At 40.4% G+C, this 19,845-nt stretch overlaps 1 protein-coding gene across 5 annotated transcripts in view; it reads right to left on the reverse strand.

The window, feature by feature from the left end:
* rrbp1b (ribosome binding protein 1b) overlaps positions 1-19,621 on the reverse strand; it is a 43,133-nt gene extending 23,512 nt beyond the window's left edge. For 4 of the 5 annotated variants that reach the window (XM_084041626.1, XM_084041625.1, XM_084041627.1 and 1 more), the window contains exons 1-16: positions 19,575-19,621; positions 15,212-15,434; positions 14,535-14,654; positions 13,424-13,673; positions 11,942-12,235; positions 10,287-10,429; positions 9,465-9,587; positions 8,297-8,449; positions 7,073-7,191; positions 6,522-6,675; positions 5,548-5,623; positions 4,816-4,946; positions 4,086-4,123; positions 3,835-3,921; positions 3,609-3,672; positions 2,454-2,491 (exon numbers count right to left, since the gene is read on the reverse strand). In XM_084041626.1, the coding sequence (XP_083897752.1) occupies positions 2,454-2,491; positions 3,609-3,672; positions 3,835-3,921; positions 4,086-4,123; positions 4,816-4,946; positions 5,548-5,623; positions 6,522-6,675; positions 7,073-7,191; positions 8,297-8,449; positions 9,465-9,587; positions 10,287-10,429; positions 11,942-12,235; positions 13,424-13,673; positions 14,535-14,654; positions 15,212-15,364 (1,943 nt within the window). In that variant the 5' untranslated portion in view covers positions 15,365-15,434; positions 19,575-19,621. The remainder of the gene's footprint in view (positions 1-2,453; positions 2,492-3,608; positions 3,673-3,834; positions 3,922-4,085; positions 4,124-4,815; positions 4,947-5,547; positions 5,624-6,521; positions 6,676-7,072; positions 7,192-8,296; positions 8,450-9,464; positions 9,588-10,286; positions 10,430-11,941; positions 12,236-13,423; positions 13,674-14,534; positions 14,655-15,211; positions 15,435-19,574) is intronic. The other variant, XM_084041624.1, reaches the window with a different exon arrangement.
* Between the last annotated feature and the right edge of the window lie 224 nt (positions 19,622-19,845).

Genomic DNA, 19,845 nt, shown 5'->3' on the forward strand with positions numbered 1-19,845 from the left:
CTGGTTTTAGCTGGTTTTAGCTGGTATTAGCTGGTATTGGCTGGTTTTAGCTGGTTATGGTGGTATTAGCTGGTTTTAGCTGGTTTTAGCTGGTATTGGCTGGTATTAGCTGGTTTTAGCTGGTATTAGCTGGTCTAAGCTGTTTTTTAAGCAGGGTACACACATATGCCTCCTTTGGGTCGGCAAAAAAACACCCAAAAAAACGATATATGGTCTGAGACCAGACCAGGGATGTACAATAAACAATACTGCACCCTACTGTGGCAGGAGACATTCCAAACCTTTACATCCTAATACTAAAAATACTACAATTATGTAGTATATAAATGGCTTTCCACTGACCCTAAAGCGGTGTATCAAGTATTGAAGGAAAGACAATCACATGGTAGAACAAAATCCATAGTCAACTACTCTACAAACATTAAATCTATGAATATGCTATCTCCCTAAAGCAAAAACCTTGTCTGACTTATGCAACCCAGTTTGACCATAATTGACTAAATCTTTCCATTGGTAGGCAAAGTGAAAAGTATTTATTTTTCTCCATTATGTAAATAAAATAAAATATTATTATATCTGCCCAATCCTCTATTGTAAGAGGGCCATTAAGCAAACTGTTTTTAAAAGAAAGAAAATATCAAACTGAAAAGGTGTTTCCATATTGAATACAACTTCCAGTGTCTTGTGTATTTCTCAGTGGTTGGACAGTAACTAAGTACATTTACTTGAGTATTATACTTTGTCCACCACTGTGTATTTCTGTCCATAAATGTCTCATTACCGAGCGGTCCCAGAGTATATTCCAGTGGTTAGCATTCTGACTACCACACAGTCTCCAGCATTTTGCGTCTTCTCCCGCAAAATGTGTGTTCTGGTTTGGAGTGATAAAAAACCTAATTAGACATTTCCAACCCCAATAGGCTCTACGCACAGCAGCCATAGTGTGAAGAAATTCACAGGTGTTGCCATAAATGAAGGCTCTGTTCCATTCTGGTCAAACAGAGTCAAGGTGCTGATATTGTGCATGCTAGCTCACTGGAAACACTCTGTTACACCAAGTGGGTCTAAAATTGGGGTCCAGGGACCCTAATGGTTCCTTGAGGGGGTTCCAAGTGGCCTCTTACGGGTGTGTAACTCTGAGAGTGTACAAATGGAACCAAATGGACCCGTAAGGGTCCATTTGGTTCCATTTGTACACTCTCAAGAGTTATGGTGGTCGTGGAAATTAAAAAGTCTGAATACCACTGTGTCACTATAAATGGAACAGAGCCTTCATTAGTATCATTGGTAACACCTGTGAAGGAAGTGATAATATGGCTGCTGTGCATAGAGCCTATTCTCTCCATGAGTGAGTTGGCACATTTCCACTGTGAATCAAAACAGTGTGTGCCATTCCTCATTTTAAATCTCTTACCTTTGTTGTCCCACTTATTTTTTACCACATATTCTGTCGAATTAATGCTTTTGTCATAAAGCCCTTATACAATCTGCAAATAATGCCTCCATTCGACTCTGACGAATAGGCTCGTATGATTTCTTTCAATAGAGGATGGATCCTCCAATTCTAATGGATTTTTTAAATATACTTCGATTCAAATAATGCCGTAGTTGCCGATATCTTAAGAAAAAATATGCCCTTAGAATCTAAGGGCATATTTTTCTGTCAACGTCTGGAAATCTCTTAGTTGTCTTTTGTATTGAATAAAATGTTGTTATTCCTTTGTTTGTCCAGTTTTTTTAATCTAGCGTCTAATTGGTTGGGCTTAAAATCAGGGTCATAAGCACACCATCTATTTATTCTTCATTTATCCTGTAATGTAATCCATATTCTTCTCCAACAGAGTTCCAGATCGTTATTGCCCAGTATTGCCTTAATTGGGGGATCCTTAATCAATGACATTTCAATATCTTTCCATCTGGCATGGTACTCTTCGGTACACACATTAATAAATGGTGTGATTTGAGCAGAAAAGTAATGGTCTTTGAGACGTGGTACAGCCATAGCACCTTTCTCCTTTGAGTCTTAAAGCTTAAAGCTGACTCTGGGTTTTTCACCGTGCCAGATGAATCTGGAGATAACTTTATCCCACTGATTATAAAATGTTTTAATCAAATAATTTTTTTTTGGACAGTAACAACTGTCCAAAAAATAGCATATCTCGAGACGCAACGTGTTGTACACTTGTAGATCTGCTATTTTTGCGCAACATGTTGCATGAAAAAATACAGCTTAAGTGCTTAATCAGACAAATCAATTGGAATTTTTCCATGTCAATTTGTTGATACGGTATATAAAAAAAACACTTCTCGATTATTCTATTAATTTAAAAAGCCATCGATAGAATAAGCGTTAAGAAAATGATTGATAGATGCAGCCCTCAAATCAAAGTACCACGTGTTAATAATCCATAACCACAATGCAAATAATTTGTGTGTTACAATGAGCCCCCTACCTGCTCTGTAGAAGTTCCATTTCAGCCATGTTTGGAGTCTGCAACACAAGAACACAAAAGCATAATCATAAAACAGGTATCGTGTCAAAATGAGGCCCAAAACGCGGGTTAGCAGGCTGGTAGATGTTACAAAGAAGTGGAGGAGAAGAGACATCAGGTTCCCAGGTTTTCCATCATTGATTCACCATTTATTCATCATAGCAGCAAACAGCATAGAGCCAGGGGCAGAAGCCCCTGTCCCACACACAGCCTCACGTCGTGTGAGACTGTCCTAGTCCTGAGTTACATTTTAGTTCAGCCTTTATATCACAATAGCTTCACATTAGGATACAGATAGTTCATGTGAGGTGGGGGTCAATGATCCCCCCACCTGTTTGATCAAGCAGCTGAAGTCCTTTGAACATCGGCAAATGGTACTGTCTCTCTATCTTCCCCTGCTCAAGGTGTGAGCAGGATGGGAAGACAAAGACATTTAAATGACTGTACTTCACAGCTGCATGCAGTGTCCCTGATTGATTAGCAGACGCCAGTGTGTCTGGCTCTGAGTCAACACACTATTCAGCTTAACTTTAACTGTAGTAGTATATATTTCTTTAGTTACATTCTATATGTTTTTACTTTAGCCATCTATTTTTACTTGCATACTGGTATATTAAATATGACCAGATACGACACAGGTTGGTCAAATCAGATTGGTTGTTTGGGTATAATTGGTATCCCGACCTGAAAATGTGTTTACTAAAGCACTGGAAAGACAAGTAAACCCCTGTTAAACACTCTATATATAACAATAATTACTATTATAATATAGTGCTTTAACATTTTTGTTTAGTTTGATGTTTTTACCAAAAAAATAACAAAGATACCAAAAAACATAACTTAATAAGTTATATCAACCACCAGTCAGGGACAACTTTCTTGTAGAATTTTGTAATACATTGTTTGATTTAATTTGAAATATTTAATCGATGATGATTGATTTCCATGTTGCCATATTTGGAAATAAAAGTAATACAACTGAGAACCAAATTGATGATTGAATCACAACATCGCTCTTCAACGAAAACACAAGGATATGTTAACACTTCAAGGAGAACAGACGAAAAGCCTTAAAAGTCTCAAAAACACATTAAACTGGTCTGAGGTCAGACTTACAGAGATGTCCGTCTGTTGTTGTTGTTCTTCAGCTGATGCCGTTCCCTCTTCTACCTCCTCAACACTGTGGAAACAGTTCACACATTTTACATGTCTAACAAACATCTCAGTTCCTTTGTACCATGCCTGCTTAACTGGAATCAAACTCAACATGCCCATGAGCAAGGCACCGAATCACAGACCTCTCCTCACTGTGGGTGTCAATGTGTACAGTATGTATACCGACCTGGTGGATTTGGTCAGCTCCAGTTCACATCTCAGCTGTTTCAGTTCCTCTTCTAGTACGTTCATCTGGTCCTCCTTGTCCTTCAGACTGGACACACACACACACACACACACACACACACACACACACACACACACACACACACACACACACACGTCAATATTACTGAAACTCATATTATGCTTCATGTTCTGCAATAGTCTGCAAATGATTCGATTGTCCAAGTGAATCCTCAAAGAAAACAATCCTACCAGTTCTTCAGTTCCTCCACCTCAGACGCCTGGTCCACCTGTTGATGAACATATTCATGTTGACTCATTTCTGAAGGATTCATTCCTGAATCTTCTTCAATTCAGGATTTTTTTACTGAGTTCCTACAGAACCTTGTACTGTAGTTGCAACCAGTGGTGTAAAGTAACTAAGTACATCTACTCAAGTACTGCACTTGACAGTACAATTTTTGGGTATTTTTACTTGAGTATTTCCAGTTTTCAGTACTTTTACTTCTAGTCCACTACATCAGGAGGAAAATATTGTACTTTTACTCCAATACAATTATTTGAAAACTTTAGTTACTGGTTACTTTGTAGATTTGAATTATTATTACAAAACATACATTAACCACTTATGCCCTGTATAGATTTTGGCAATTTGAAAATAGCCGATCTACAAGCTCACAATGCGTCGCGATGCGACACATTGTGAGCTTGTAGATCTGCTATTTTCAAAAGATGTTATACATTTGAAAACTTGTGAAATGGGACATTCTGCATAATGAGTACTTTCTAATTTTGGTACTTTAAGTACATTTTGATACTTTTGTACTTTTACTCAAGTAAATATAGGATTCTGGACTTTTACTTGAAACAGAGTATGTCTACGTTGCCGTATTGATGCTTTTACTTGAGTAAAAGATATGAGTACTTTTTTCCACCACTGATTGTAACTAGGGTTGTAAGTATTTTCTACTCTAGTTTGTACCTGGGGTTCCGATGCGACCTCTGACGCGACCTCCGACACGGCCTCTGGTGCGGCCTCCTGGGTGTGTGTCTCCGCCTGGTCCTGGAGGGCCTGAAGCTGGGCCTCGGTGGATGCCACCGTCTCTGTCAGCTCTGAGGTGGAAATGACAAGAAAGGTTGTTATCTAAAAACACACCTACCCTCATCTGTAGTCATGTTTGAATAACGTGCGTGTAGGGCTGTTATTTACAGAGGTGCCCTGGGCACTAGGGCTGGTGAATTAATATTCGAATATCGAATATTCCTCGAATATGGGGAAAATATGTATATTCGAATATGAAAAGTAATATTCGAATATCAAAAAAATAAAAAAAATAAAAAACGTTTTCTTTTTTAATGTTTATTTTACAGGGACATTACAAAAAACAATGTATCAAGTTATTAAAACAAACAAAAGATATGTTTTATTGGATCCGAGCACTCGATACATTGTTTTTTGTATTGTTTCTGTCAAAATAAAATTGAAAAATATATATATATTTCTTTTTAAATAAATGTTTATAATAATAATAATAATACTATTCGAATATATTTGAATATCTGCCAATTTTTAAGACCAATATTCGAATATCATTTCTGAGGAAAGTTGACAGCCCTACAGGGCACCCAAAAAAAATTAGAGACCCGCTGATCTAGACGTCATGTTGTCCATAAACACCATGGCAAGATGAGGGCTAAACCAAACTGTACTGACCGCTGATGAGGGCAGCGTCCTGCTGGCTCTTAGCCACCTGTTCCTGGGACTGCAAGAGCTGCTGGTTCAGTTCCTCCTGCAGGGGGGACAGAGGGGACACACAGACAGATGGACAGTCAGACGGACAGAATGACGGACCCTCCTAACAGTGACTTGTAAAACTTTAAACAAACAAAAAAAGTTAAACAAAGAGTGAATGGAGCTGCACATTTTCAAATCATGATATCTTGGGTTCAGAACTTTTTTTTTTTTTTTTTTTTTTATGACGTCTTAGACGTCACGTGGCGCTCAGGGCTTAACAATGGCGATAAAAACGGACGTCTTAGACGTCATGTGGCACTGAATGAGTTAACTCATTCACTGCCACGGACAACTTATGACACCTTTTAGTTTTTTTGGTAGGGGGTGGGGGGGGGGGGGGGGGTAAGGTTGAAAATGGGTGAAGTGCTCCTTTAACAAGACCTGAGGCCGATTCTAAAAATATTTTTTGAAAAAAATATAATAAAGAAATATATATATATTGTAGAGGGGTGAGGGACAGGGTGAGAGGCATGGTGATAGGGGCCTTGTTGTCAATCTAAGGCACTGCAGAGAGGCTACACCCACCTGGGCCAGGTGGAAATCAAGAGAGAAGAAATGTTTGAGGGCAGTGTGTGTGTGTGTGTGTGTGTGTGTGTGTGTGTGTGTGTGTGTGTGTGTGTGTGTGTAGGGCAGGAGGAGAGCAGGAGTGCTCTACGGACTGAGAGGACATAGTTTATTTCCCAGAGAGGGACAGAGACTTTTAGTTGCTTTTTTTCCTGAACTGTTTTATTTAATAAATGCCCTGGCCACTTGCCAGTGGGGAATTCAACAACCTGTGTGCAACAACCTGTGTTGCTATGAGCTTGCGTTTTCGTTCAGAAAACATGGGTTTTGCGTTTTCGTTCAGAAAACATGGACATTATGTGGGCGTGTCGGGCGATTTTTCTTCTGACCTGGATCTGGGCCAGCTGCTGCTCGCCGGCGGCCATCTTGGCTTCCAGGGACTTCCTGTACTCCTCGTCGGCCTGGCGTCCGTCCGTCCTGTCCCCCAGCTCCCTGCTCAGACGCACGCAGTCCTGACGCAGCTTGGCCAGCTCTGCATTCTGCCTGGAGACCCGCCACAGGATAGAACGGAGTGCAAAGGGTTAACCAACGAAACCCTATTATATATAACCCTATTATATATATACAGATATTTCTTCGAAAATAGCAGATCTACAAGCTCTCAACGCGTCACGTTGTGACGCGTTGAGAGCTTGTAGATCTGCTATTTTTTCCTGCGAAGGTTTTCGGTTAGTAATGAACTAATAAAACATAACCTTTCATAAGTTTATGAAATCATTGATTAATGACCTAATCCCTGTTTTGGGCATGTCACGGTCAGACAGACAGACAGACAGACAGACAGACAGACAGACAGACAGACAGACAGACAGACAGACAGACAGACAGACAGACAGACAGATAGACAGACAGACAGACAGACAGACAGACAGGTATATACCTGCTCTCCGCCTGGCTGGTGGCCTGGTTCAGAGCGTCTCTCAGTATGGAGTTCTCCTGCTGCAGTCGGGCCAGCTGTGCGTTGGGTCCGTTTTCCAGCTGTTCCTGGAGACTGGTGATCTGGAGGGAGAGGAGGTCACAACACAACCACACCGTCATTATTAACCACTACACTAACCACTTCAACCCTTTTTGATTGATTGAATACTTTATTAGTCGGAAATGTAAACAGCACGGAAGTACAGTCAGACATTAAGGCCAAAAGGATAACACAAAAACAACTCCTGGGGACTTGTTTCCATTGTGGGCCTATGTATTGAATTCATCAACATGGCATAGAATCTTAATACACTTAATATATCGTTGCTGTTGGGCAGAAACTCCATTTTTTCGCTTTTGCATATTTTTTCCATAAATCAGTGCTATTGAACACCCTTTACGTCTGTGTGTTGATTAAAAAAATATTGAACCAATGAAAAGTATTAAAAAGCCCTCGTGACAAAAGCAGCTAACTCCATTGGATCCTCAAACTTTGTGCTAAACCAGCTAACTCCACCCCCTTTTGACCTCCAACCTCATTGTGAGCTTGGAGGTCCATTCAGCTGTTCTTATCAATGATGAACAAAACCTCCTAACTCCACTTTTTGTTTTGTTTTTGTCATTTCCTGAAAAATGAACATTTTTGGAGTTAGCTGGTTGCTGCCGGACAGCAGAGATATAGTACATTGACCGGGGTCCCCCAGGGCTCTATACTGGGACGCATGAAAAAGGTAGTGCACGCACCTCCGTGGCCCCGGTGCGAGACAAACAAAAGTATCATAAAAAAGGAATAGAGTCTGCACACTGTCTGGTAACGCTACAAAAAGCTCCGCTTTGTATTTATTGTGTTTGTCAACACTTCGGCCTGTTCAGACCTTCATCAGGACATATACCATGAAGGTCTGAACAGGCCAAAACGTGGACAAACGCAATAAATACAAAGCGGAGCCTTGTGCAGCATTACCAATGTGCAATTTAAAAAAAAAATGCTAAAGAAATCTTAAAATGACACAGATGCATTCCCGGTTTCAATGGGTTAACAGTGGTCAGATGGGTGTGCGAACGCGAACACTTTCGATTCAAACGACTCTTTCCATTGTACAAGTGGGCCCAGGCTGATCCAGCTGAAAATGTTTTGGAACAACTGGAGTAAAAAGTAATGGGTGGTCTCTCTCTCTCGTCTCACCTTCATGTTGAGGGTCTGGCTCTGCACCAGGTGGTCCTGGTAGGACGCCTGCATGCGGTCCTGCAGGGCGTTGTTCTCATCGGAGCGCGTGCTCAGCTCGCCGCTCAGACGAGACTCCAGCGAAGCCAGCTTGGATTTCTCTGCTCCGAGCTCCTGTGAGGGAACGAACAGTGGTCAGTGTGAGTCCAGACATCATCTGACAAACATACCAGCTCAGCCTCTGACAGTGTGATAAAACCGGCTCCAGAAATAAGGTTCCAAATGTGATGGAACCATAGGGTCAGAAGGGCCTGAATGCGCCCCCCCTCCCCACACTATTTGGGGGAGACCATGGCAATTGACTGAGTCTATTTATTTATTTATTTTCCCCGACCGGCGCTGACCTAGCACCGCACCGTTTGCCATTGTGTCGCGCTATCGTCGATTCGTCGTTGTGTATATTGGCTGCATGCTTGCCTCTCTCCGCAATGACCGTTCTGTTACTGGCTAGTGGCTACGTGCAGTTGCTCTCTCAACTCGTTCAACTAGGTGCCAGACAAGCTAATACGCAACACATCGTTGTTCTTTGTAAACTGGCTGTAGGTGTGAAATGATAAATAAATAATAGGCCTTGCGTTAGATTACATATTTTAATAGCTTTTTTTTTTTTTGAGATCTGACGTTCATAGTGACAGAACACTATGCAAAAAAAACTAAAAACAAAATCTCGCTAGACGAGATTGAAATCTTGAGATTTCAATCTCGTCTAGCGAGACTTCTGTTCTTTTTTTTTTTTTGGACAGTGTTCTGTCACTATCCGCGCACGTTTTAAGCTGTGGCGGACCCGGGATGGAGTTATGAAATTCTTCTACTGTACCATTCATCCTAAGATATCATAACGTCATAGAAAAGGTAAGAAAAACTTAGTCCAAAATTCTCCTTTAATTCAATTCAGAGGAGTCCATTTGGTTACATTTGTATACACTTCGGAGCTATGCCAAAACTGACAGTGAACGTCATGACGTCACCGTCGACCCCCCCCGCCCCCCGCCTCCAGATAATGTCCCCCGACTTTTTCCCCTCATGCTCCGGTTCCTGATCCCAACCCTGGTGACGGTACGACCCCCACGGTTGTGGGGAATTGAACGTGTGACCTCCTGGGTTACAGTACGACCGTGCTATAGCCTACCTTGGTGAGTTCTTTGAGCTTGTTCTTTGCAGCGGTGGAGTCCTCCTGTTCAGCGGACAGCTGTTTCTCTCTCTCTTCCAGGGTTTTCTTCAGAGCAGAGAGAGGGTCGCCCTTCTGAGAGGCCTGATAATACATACATACGCACACACACACGCACACGCACACACACACACACACACACACACACACACACACACACACACACACACACAGCATTTTAAAACAGCATTCTGAACCAGTGGTGTCAAGTAACTAAGTACATTTACTCAAGCACTGTACTTAAGTACAATGTTGAGGTATTTTTACTTTGCTTGGAGTATTTCCAATTTTCCGTACTTTTACTTCTACTCCACTACATCTCAAGAGGCAAATATTGTACTTTTACTCCACTACAATTATTTGAAAACTTTAGTTACTAGTTACTTTGTAGACTTTGATTATTGTTACAAAACATACATTACCCACAAAATAGCAGTCAATGCAAATGTCAATGCAAATGTGTGGATTCGCAAGAAAGATGCGCAAGACCATGAATCCACGCATTTGCATTGACAAAGCATTGGCAGATTCCGCCCCAGAGGTAAAGTAAAAGGGAGCGCGCCCTAACAGAGTATTTCTACATTGCAGTGTTGATACTTTTACTTAAGTAAACACATTTTGTACTTTTTACACCACTGGTGTTTTGTAAATATTTGAACCAATGAAAAGTATTACTGTAACAAGAGCTTGTGACTAGATAAGAACTACCACTGGAACACAGGTTCTTTTAAAAGGACATTTTTCTCCTGACAAACACAATAGGGATCAAAGCAGTGTTCCTACCAGTTGCCAGGAGTCCTGGGAGATGCCCGCCTTGTTGCTGAGCACCTCGATCAGCTTGTGAGTCTCTGACTCACTGAACACCATGCTGCTCACCGTGGACAACAGGCTCTTATAGGGCAGCAACAACGCATCCACACTGTCTACTGAGAGAGGAGAGGAGAGGAGAGGAGAGGAGAGGAGAGGAGAGGAGAGGAGAGGAGAGGAGAGGAGAGGAGAGGAGAGGAGAGGAGTTTGTTTACTGTATGCCACACATGGGCAACTGGCGGCCCGGGGGCCACATGCAGCCTCCACCTTCACTTAATGATGGCCCGCAGGTTAACATCGGATTACTGATATCTTATTGATTTCAGCTGTTACAATTCCAAACATGCAAACCTGACCCACTTTAATTACTTCAGTCTATATTAGTATCTTAATGACTACTAGTATCAAAATTGTATTGTCGTTTTGATGTCCAATGTATCTGTATTTAAGTTCATAAAGTTAAGTTCTGGATTCCAATTCCAAAAGAGCAAAAATGGCAGATCTACAAGCTCAAAACACGTCGCTCTGCAACGCGTTTTGAGCTTGTAGATTGGCTATTTTTTGCTACTTTTTGCTACTTTTGCGTGAAAAAAGTTAAAATACAAAGAGACAATACTGTATTATGCAATGTGGCCCTCTGGAGTGAGTGTGGAAATATAGTGGCCCTCTCCATCATCAAAGTTGCTCATCAACCCCTGCTGTATGTGCTAAAAGAATGACTTTGAGAGCTTTGTCATTGTGCAATGTAAGCCAATTAGGAGATTATTTTGGATTATCGGTGCAACTATTGAAGATATCTCACCAATATGTGGACTTAGATCATGGCAAGGTTAGGTAACTATACAACCTTAAGACCGGGAACGCATCTGTGTCATTTTTAGATTTCTTTGGCTATTCAAAAATAGCAGATATACAAGCCCATAGCTACGAGCCTGTAGATCTGCTATCGATCGATAGATCTGCTATCCTGAAAATTTGTGCAAATCTTTGAATATAATACTTTTAAAGCAAACATTTGTAAAATATTTTGTTGCAGGGACAAAGATTTGAGTTACAAATGTTTGCTTTAACAATTTTTTATTGATTATATAAAAAATAATCAATTTGAAAGAAATAATCGATTTTCCAAAACGGGCGGAAATAGATGCACAAGCTCTCTAAACTTTTTTGAAAAAAAATGTTCAGAACCCAAGATATCATGATGTGAAGATTTGCTGCTCCATTCACTTCTTGTTTAACTTCTTACTGAAAAAGGCTGTATCTCGGCTCCTAAGTACTTTTTTTTTTACAATGTATTTTTGGCCTTGGCACAGGGGTGATAAAGCCAGAAATAAGTTTGGCACTGAATTAGTTCATTTTCTGCCAATAACGCATATATGCGTTCTTTAGAATCCATCACTTGCCTGCCAATAACGCATATATACCCAAAGACCAAGGAGATATGATTTTTCAAAGATCTAGACTCCTATCCACTTCCTTGTTAACTTAAAACTTAAAAATTCTGTATCTCGGCTCCTGAGTACTTTTTTAATTTCAATGAAAAATCTCTGGCAGACAACTGCAAAAAATCTGAAATAACTCTGGCCGGTTAAGTGTTAATGGGTTAATTAAACGGCCTGAACTCCACCCACCTGCTTCAGCCTTGGATTTCTTCTTCTTCGCCGGCGCCTCAGTCTTTGGTTCTTCTGCCTCGGTGGGAGGGGCTTCGGCGGCGACCAGGGGCAGGGCGACCTCTGTCACCGGGGCAACCTCCTCCACGGGGGGCGTGGCCTCAACAACGGGCGCCTCCTCCTCCACCGGGGCCACAACGGGAGCCGGCTCGGCTGCGGCGGCTGCGGCTGCAGCTGCGGCTGCGGCCGCGGCGGCGGCCTTGGACTTCTTCTTCTTCTTCTTCTCTTTTGGAGACGGGGCTGCCGCAGCCTCCACTGTAGGGACAGGATTATTATAATTAGTTCACCCAAAAAAAAAGAGCTATTATACAAACATAGTCGCTATTTTTTTTTTTATAATCAATTAAGAATTGGTTCCTATTTTTAAGCTCTGTTGTCAAACATTTTAAGAAATCCTCACACATTTGTGTTTTACTTTTTATTAATTGGTATTAAAATTGTTGTTGTTATTATTAGCATTATTGTTTTAAAGGAGAAAAGAAAGTGTCGAGTGGAAATGTGTTACATGAATTGATGTGTTTGAATACTTGGACAAGGTGTATTTTGTTTTTTGAAAGTTAAAAAACAAAAGGGTAGATGTAATAAGATTAGGCTTCAGTCTATACTTTTTTTTTCTAGGAAAAACAAATGTTTTGATGAATTCAGTATGTTTTGTATGAAAAACATAATAATCGACTGGAAAAAATAAACTAATAAACTAAAACTAACACTGAAACTAATAAAGACTAAACTAAGACTAGACATTTTTTGTTCGTTTTTTGCCCCTTTTTCACCCCAATTTAGTCGTTATACCAGTTGATTCCTCCCTCCTATCCTACTGACTCACCTACCAGTGAGGACTCGAGGAGCCCCTACCGGGAGGAGTAGCCTTCGTCCTACTCCTCCAGCCCAACACTCCCTGCTGACAGGTGCCCCGCCCCCAGCCCGTAGGAACACATGCATATCACCCTCCCGGCCTGACGCTGAAACTAAGCCTTTTAAATAAAATACTAACTACACTAGCAAACCCACTGTAGAAACAAATTAACCCATTAAGACCGGGGACGCATCTGTGTCATTTTAGATTTCTTTGGCTATTCAAAAATAGCAGATCTCCAAGCTCATAGCGCTATGATCTGTATATGATGTGTATAGATCTGCTATTTTTGAAAATTCTTGAACATTTTTGCAAATATTTGAATATATATATCTTTAAAGCGAACATTTGTAACTCAAATCTTTGCTTCTGGGGGTCCCTAGAACAAAAAAAATGTTTACAATTGTTTTAATAAAGTATATATTGAAAGATTTGCAAAAATGTTTGAGATTTTTCAAAAAATAGCCAAAGAAATCTAAAATGACAGAGATGCGTCGCCGGATTGAATGGCGTTATAACTAAACTGAAACGGAAACTATGGAGAAAAACAATAACTGACGAAAAATGCAAAATAAAACTATAATAACCTTGCACTGCAGCGACAGCGGCCACAACTACCGCTTCTGGCTCCACCACCGGCTCAGGCTCCGGCTCAGCCTCGGCCTCTGGCTCGGGTTCGGGTTCGGGTTCGGCTTCCGGTTCCGGCTCGGGTTCGGGTTCAGCTTGGGGTTCGGGTTCCGAGGCCACGGCGGCGACGGGTTCGGGTTCGGGGGCGGCGGCTTCGGGGGCAGCGGCTTCCGCTTCGGATTCCAGCTCGTCAGAGGTTGCCGCCGGTGCCTACGGTTGTTGTCACGAGGGAAGACAGTTTAGTCGATGTTTGGTTGCAACACAATTAATTGCGATCGAGGATTTCATTGCAATTTTTGGCATTGAACATTGGAACATGTAAATACAAATTACATTTCTGTTTGCCTTTTTACTAGGGATGCACCAATATGGAAATCTTTGGCCGATACCGATGTTTAAAATAACAATTTAGCCGATAGCCGATACTGATACTGATATTTGTTTATTTAGTTTTTGGTGTTATTATTTCCCCCTTTTGTGCCTGGGTAACAAATAAATCTTCATAATAATTAATAACTGTTCAGAATCTGCAGAAACACAACATTGCCTTGATGCAAGTCACATTAACGAGTGTCAACGAGCCTCAGCTGGACAGTGACACACACACCTCAGCTGTGCTGAACTGCAAGTGACTGGAGTTAGTTGGAGAAAAAGCCCTTGAATATGACATGATAATGTTTACTGTGATTATGAATATGTTTTTTTTTTGTCGATACCGATATTGACTGATAACGGCAAATATCGTCCGATATGTGGCCGATATATCGGTGCATCCCTACTTTTTACGCATTGTAAACAAAAACTGCACAGGGCAGATATGACAAATAACGCAAATATACAAAGAAATGACTGACAATGACCAGTACCAATAATCAAAATAAATAATTGTATACTTTCAAGCATTTTCAAAACTAGCTAAAATAGCTCACAACCTGAGCTTGCAGATCGGCGATTTTCAACAGATGCATTTATACAGACAAATGGAAACGAAAATGAAAAGAAAAATTATTGTTATAATCTCAAATAATTTGCAACCAGCCGTTTATGGTAAGAACTGTGCCGGGCCCATACCGGTGCCTCGGGTTCAGGGAGTTTGCCGTTGGGTTTCTGTTCGTCTTTCCTCTTGGACTTGCTCTTCTTCTCCTGTCTGTTCTCCTTCTTCTTCCTCTGGGTGCTCTGCTGCGTCTGGCCCTGAAGCACAACCACAACCACAATCACTTTAATTGTCACATCACAGGTTTAAAGAATTATTTTTTGTGCAAGCTCCATCAGTCATGGTTTTCAGGAAAAAGCGCGAGGAATATAGGAAATAAACAGGCAAAAAGACATTAATACATACAGCCTACATGAGGTTAGAAAAGGTACAAAAAGTAACAGGTATGTACTGTACATGAGTTTAGACTTAAAGGGATAGTTCACCCCAAAAATTACCTTTTTTGCTATCGATTAGTCACCCCATGAATTCATGGATATTTTTAAGTTTTTGTCGCATTCCTAAGCCAATAATTTGATGACCGGCAGCGGTTCCGGTAGGAGATACAAAGAGTCTCCATTGTTTCTCCTACCGGAACCGCTGCCGGTCATCAAATTGTTGGCTTAGGAATGCGACAAAAACAAAAAAATATCCATGAATTCATGTCTCCATGGGGTGACTAATTGATAGAAAAAATGTTTTTTTTTTTGGGTGAACTATCCCTTTAAGTAAAAAATGACCTACTAGTAGTCAAACAACGGATCAAAGACGTTACCTTGCCCTGCTCGCGGCGCTGCTTGGCCAGGGCCTCCTCGTAGGAGGTCTCCTTCATGGACAGCGTGGAGACCAGGGCGATGCCGATGGCCGACACCACCATGAAGCCACCGAACACCATGAAGCCCAACGTCTGGGGGTCTGTAACATCCATGACTGTTGTTTACCGTGCTGTCCTTCCTTTAGACCTGTTCCTGTCCTTCTGTTGTTGTCCCACCGTGAGCCTGGAGATATGGACAGAGTAGGGATGCAAATGATCCATTCATTCATTCATTCATTGATAGTTGATAACCTTATCGATCGATGAATTGATAAGCTGTGTTTTACATCACGTTCACTGTTAGACAGGAGATGTACAGAGACACGACACATAAGCTATGGCTTCAGCTTATACCTTTTCGGTCAGAAATGGTATTTCCTCAAAACTTTTTGTATTACCTATGAAATCTAAACTTAAGGTTACAACAACATTTACCGAAATAAAATAAACTGAACTAAACTATAAAAACAGTTGAAAATAAATGATGTTGTTGACACAAAATAGATGGAATCTGTTTGTCTGTCTGTCTGTCTGTCTGTCTGTCTGTCTGTCTGTCTGTCTGTCTGCCTCTCTATCGATTGATGTATCTATCTAGTGGGCAATAATGTCATCCATCTTTCCATCTATCCACTGTATCCATCCATCCATCCATCCATCCGAACTGGAAAAAGGTTTGGACAGTATGGACAATATGCTCTATGCACAGCAGCCATATTATCACTTCCTTCACAGGTGTTACCAATGATACTAATTTTACTAATGAAGGCTCTGTTCCATTTAGTGTAGCACAGTGGTTTCCACGACCCCGTAACTCTGAGTGTACAAATGGAACCAAATGGACCGCACACCTGCAAGGGGCCATTTGGAAGCCCATGAGGGTCCCTGGAAAAATAATTGAAAATTGGCGCAAATCTTAGTTAATAATTTATTTAAAGCAAACATTTTTAAATCAAATCTATTTTGAAATGGGGGTCGACGGCCAAGTACATATCATTTTGGGGGTCCTTGACATGAAAACGTTTGAGAACCACGGATATACAGTAACAACAGAAAACTGTTTTCTAGAGTTGACTTAGAAGACATTTTGTAGAATCGGCCTCAGGTCTTAATGGGTTAACACAGTCTACCATTAGATGTACTAGTTATATCAACATACTCCAATATACATAATACAATGGTGTATAGTAACTAAGTAGATTGACTCAAGTGAGGTATTTTTACTTCTACACCACTACAAACACAGGCAAATATTGTAGAATTGTAAAACTTTAGTTACTTTGCAGATTATTATTACAAATCATACATTAACCACTTCAGCCCTATATACATTTCAGCCACCTGAAAATAGCCGATCTACAAGCTCACAATGCGTCGCGATCTAATTCTGACCCTTTAAATTCTACATCTTTAGTGAGATGTTGAGCACACACAAACACCCATGGCAAATACCCAACACCTCCACACACACACACACACACACACACACACACACACACACACACACACACACACACACACACACACACACACACACACACACACACACACACACACACACACACACACACACACACACACACACACACACACACACACACACAGGCACTCACACACGCACACAGGCACACACATGGGAAGCATATGGAAGCGATAAGCATATACTCCGGCCGTACAACGGTGTCACTCGCGGACACACAGAAATGCCACACGCTCCACATACAGTGCGTCTCTCAACATGTACAGTAGCTTTTAGAGTCAACATGTATCCATTTGTAACACTCAGTTTACAAATGGACACATGGTGCATTTGGTTACACAGCAGGTTGCATTTGGTTACAGTGCAGTGGTGGAAAGTAACTAAGTACATGTACTCAAGCACTGTACTTAAGTAAAGGAATTTTTACTTTACTGGATTATTTTCCACTTTCAGTACTTTTACTTCTACTCCACTACATCTCAGAGGCAATTATTGCACTTTTACTCCACTACAATTATTTGAAAACTTTAGTTATTATTATTACAAAACATGCATTAACCACTTGACTTGCGACGCATTGTGAGCTTGTAGATCTGCTATTTTCAAAAGATGTGTATACATTTTGAACACTTGTGAAATAGGACATTCTGCATAATGAGTACTACTTTTGGTACTTAAAGTACTTTTACTCAAGTCAATTTTGTATGTCTAGTACAATCTTCAGTACTTTTACTTCTACTCCACTACATCTCAGAGGCAAATATTGTACTTGTTTTACTCGACACCAATTATTTGAAAACTTTAGTTACTATTTACTTTGCAGATTTTGATTATTATTACAAAACATACATTCACTATATACATTTAGGACATTTGAAAATAGCAGATCTACAAGCTCACAATGCGTGGCATCGAGCTTGTAGATCTGCTATTTTCAAAATATTTTTATACATTTCACACATTTGAAAACTTGTGAAATGAGACATTCTGCATAATGAGTACTTTTACTTTTGGTACATTTTCATACCAATACTTTTGTACTTTTACTCAAGTAAATTTTGAATTCTGGACTTTTACTTGTAGCTTGTATTGAGTATTTCTATTGCAGTATTGATACTTTTACTTAAGTAAAAAAATATGAGTACTTTTTTTCCACCACTGTTTAATAAAAAATATAACATGATCACTTTTTCCCCCGACTGGATCAAGTCTATATAGGACTACTATAGGGACACGTGTTACAAGGAGATTGGTGACCTATCGATTCTCGTCTCAGTCTATTTGGGTCCAACTAACTGTACTGTGTTTCTCCTGCTCTAGTAGTGCTGACTGTACCTTCACAAAGACACGCCCCCTCCGATCAATCACTCCACCAAATGAATCAAGCCGGATCAATCAATGAAAACATTGAACACAGGCTGATCACCTATCTAATCTAGCTGTGCATTCACTGATCCACTTATTTAAGTGAATGTGTCACTTTGTATCAATTATAAGCAACAACAAACTCATATTTCGACTTGAATCCAACAAAATGTGAACAGATTTAAGGCGAGAAAAAGCAACAAACTTGATCAATATCGTGGCTGATCTTCATCAAAAGTGATGAAAGTCCAGTAAAAAAAAAAGGGTAACTTTTTTTTTTTACTGGCCGAAGGGGCGACGTGTCTCTACTGACAATTAACCCTTTGTGCCGCCTGTGGCCCCTCCGTTATGTAACTGCAGCAAATATACAGCAAAACCCAACTTTTTTTTTTTTTTTTTACCACAAAAATAATCCCATGCAGGCAGCTCTCTGATCACTGATCTGATCTGTTCTATAACTAACTAATAGTTCAGAGAACCATGACATTAAATCTTCCCAACAAAAAAATAATCATATATCCAAAGTTTTCCCACTCTTAGCAGTGTGGAGGTATTTCCAATGTGTGGATGTGTTTTTTAAAGTCTCAAGAGGAGGTTTTTCTCCTCATGCAGATGAGATCAGGTCTCTCTCTCTCTCTCTCTGTGTGTGTGCAATGCTGATCAGAACACTGAGTTCCAGAACATGACCAGAACACACTGACAACAGAATCACACACTTTGTGGAGCTTCTGATGCTTCTTCGATGAATTGAATACACAGTCACCCCAATGGAAACAAGCCATAGTGCTTTAAATCCCTTTTGGCATCTTCTTGTATTGAACTGTACGTTCTGTGCTTTTTTTTGGGGGTGCAAACTGTAAATAGTATTCAATCAATCAATCAAGCAATCAATCAATTCGCTTGGAAAAGTCCTGGAATATATATATGGTTCACTCCATGCACAGATTCAATATGACATGACACTGATGTGGTTCAGATCTGTATGATACAACATATAGGCTTATCCATTGACAATGCTTTGAAGATAACCAGGGGCAAAGTCTACTGTTTTCCCCCTCCATGTCTTTAAAAAAAAACCTAAGCACAAATATCCAACAGAATGGACATTTGGATCATCAGAATGGATCGTTTTATAATTTGAATAATCAGCCAAGTAACTTATTCAACTACGTTTCCAATAAGAGAAACGCATAAAACACAGGCCTGCAGTGAAGTTACTAACTTAACCCCCTTAAAAAATATACTTTTCATAACTTTTTTTTGGTCTGATCCCCCCCATTCATTTTTTTGCTCTAACTTTTTTTTTTTTTTGTACTCATACATTGGGCTTGGGTAACAAAATATGCAGCTTGATCGCGGATCGCTGGAGAAACCCTTCCGTTGTACCACTGCTAAGTACCATAAAAAAAAAACAGATTACTGTAAGAATACTAAGATGTAAGCGGAATAAAAAGTATTAAAAGGTGTATAGTTTCTTCTTACCTCGGGCCGGTTCTTCTGATCTGTGTGAGGGTTTGGAGTCGTGGCACTTTCTCTGTCTTGTGTGCAGACCGAAGCCCCGCCCCCAGTGGGGTAAAGTAAGCGAGTACATTTACTCGAGTACGATTTTGAGTTGCTTTTTTTGTTTTTTAATTTGTTTTACTTTACGGGACTATTTCCTAGTTTTCAGTTACTTTTTAACTTCTACTCCATTACATCTCCAGAGGCAGATATTGTCCTTTTTTTTTACTCCACTACAATTATTTGTAAACTT

This window comes from Gymnoscopelus microlampas, assembly GCF_963454915.1.
Source record: "Gymnoscopelus microlampas genome assembly, chromosome: 2".
Taxonomy (NCBI): Eukaryota; Metazoa; Chordata; class Actinopteri; order Myctophiformes; family Myctophidae; genus Gymnoscopelus; species Gymnoscopelus microlampas.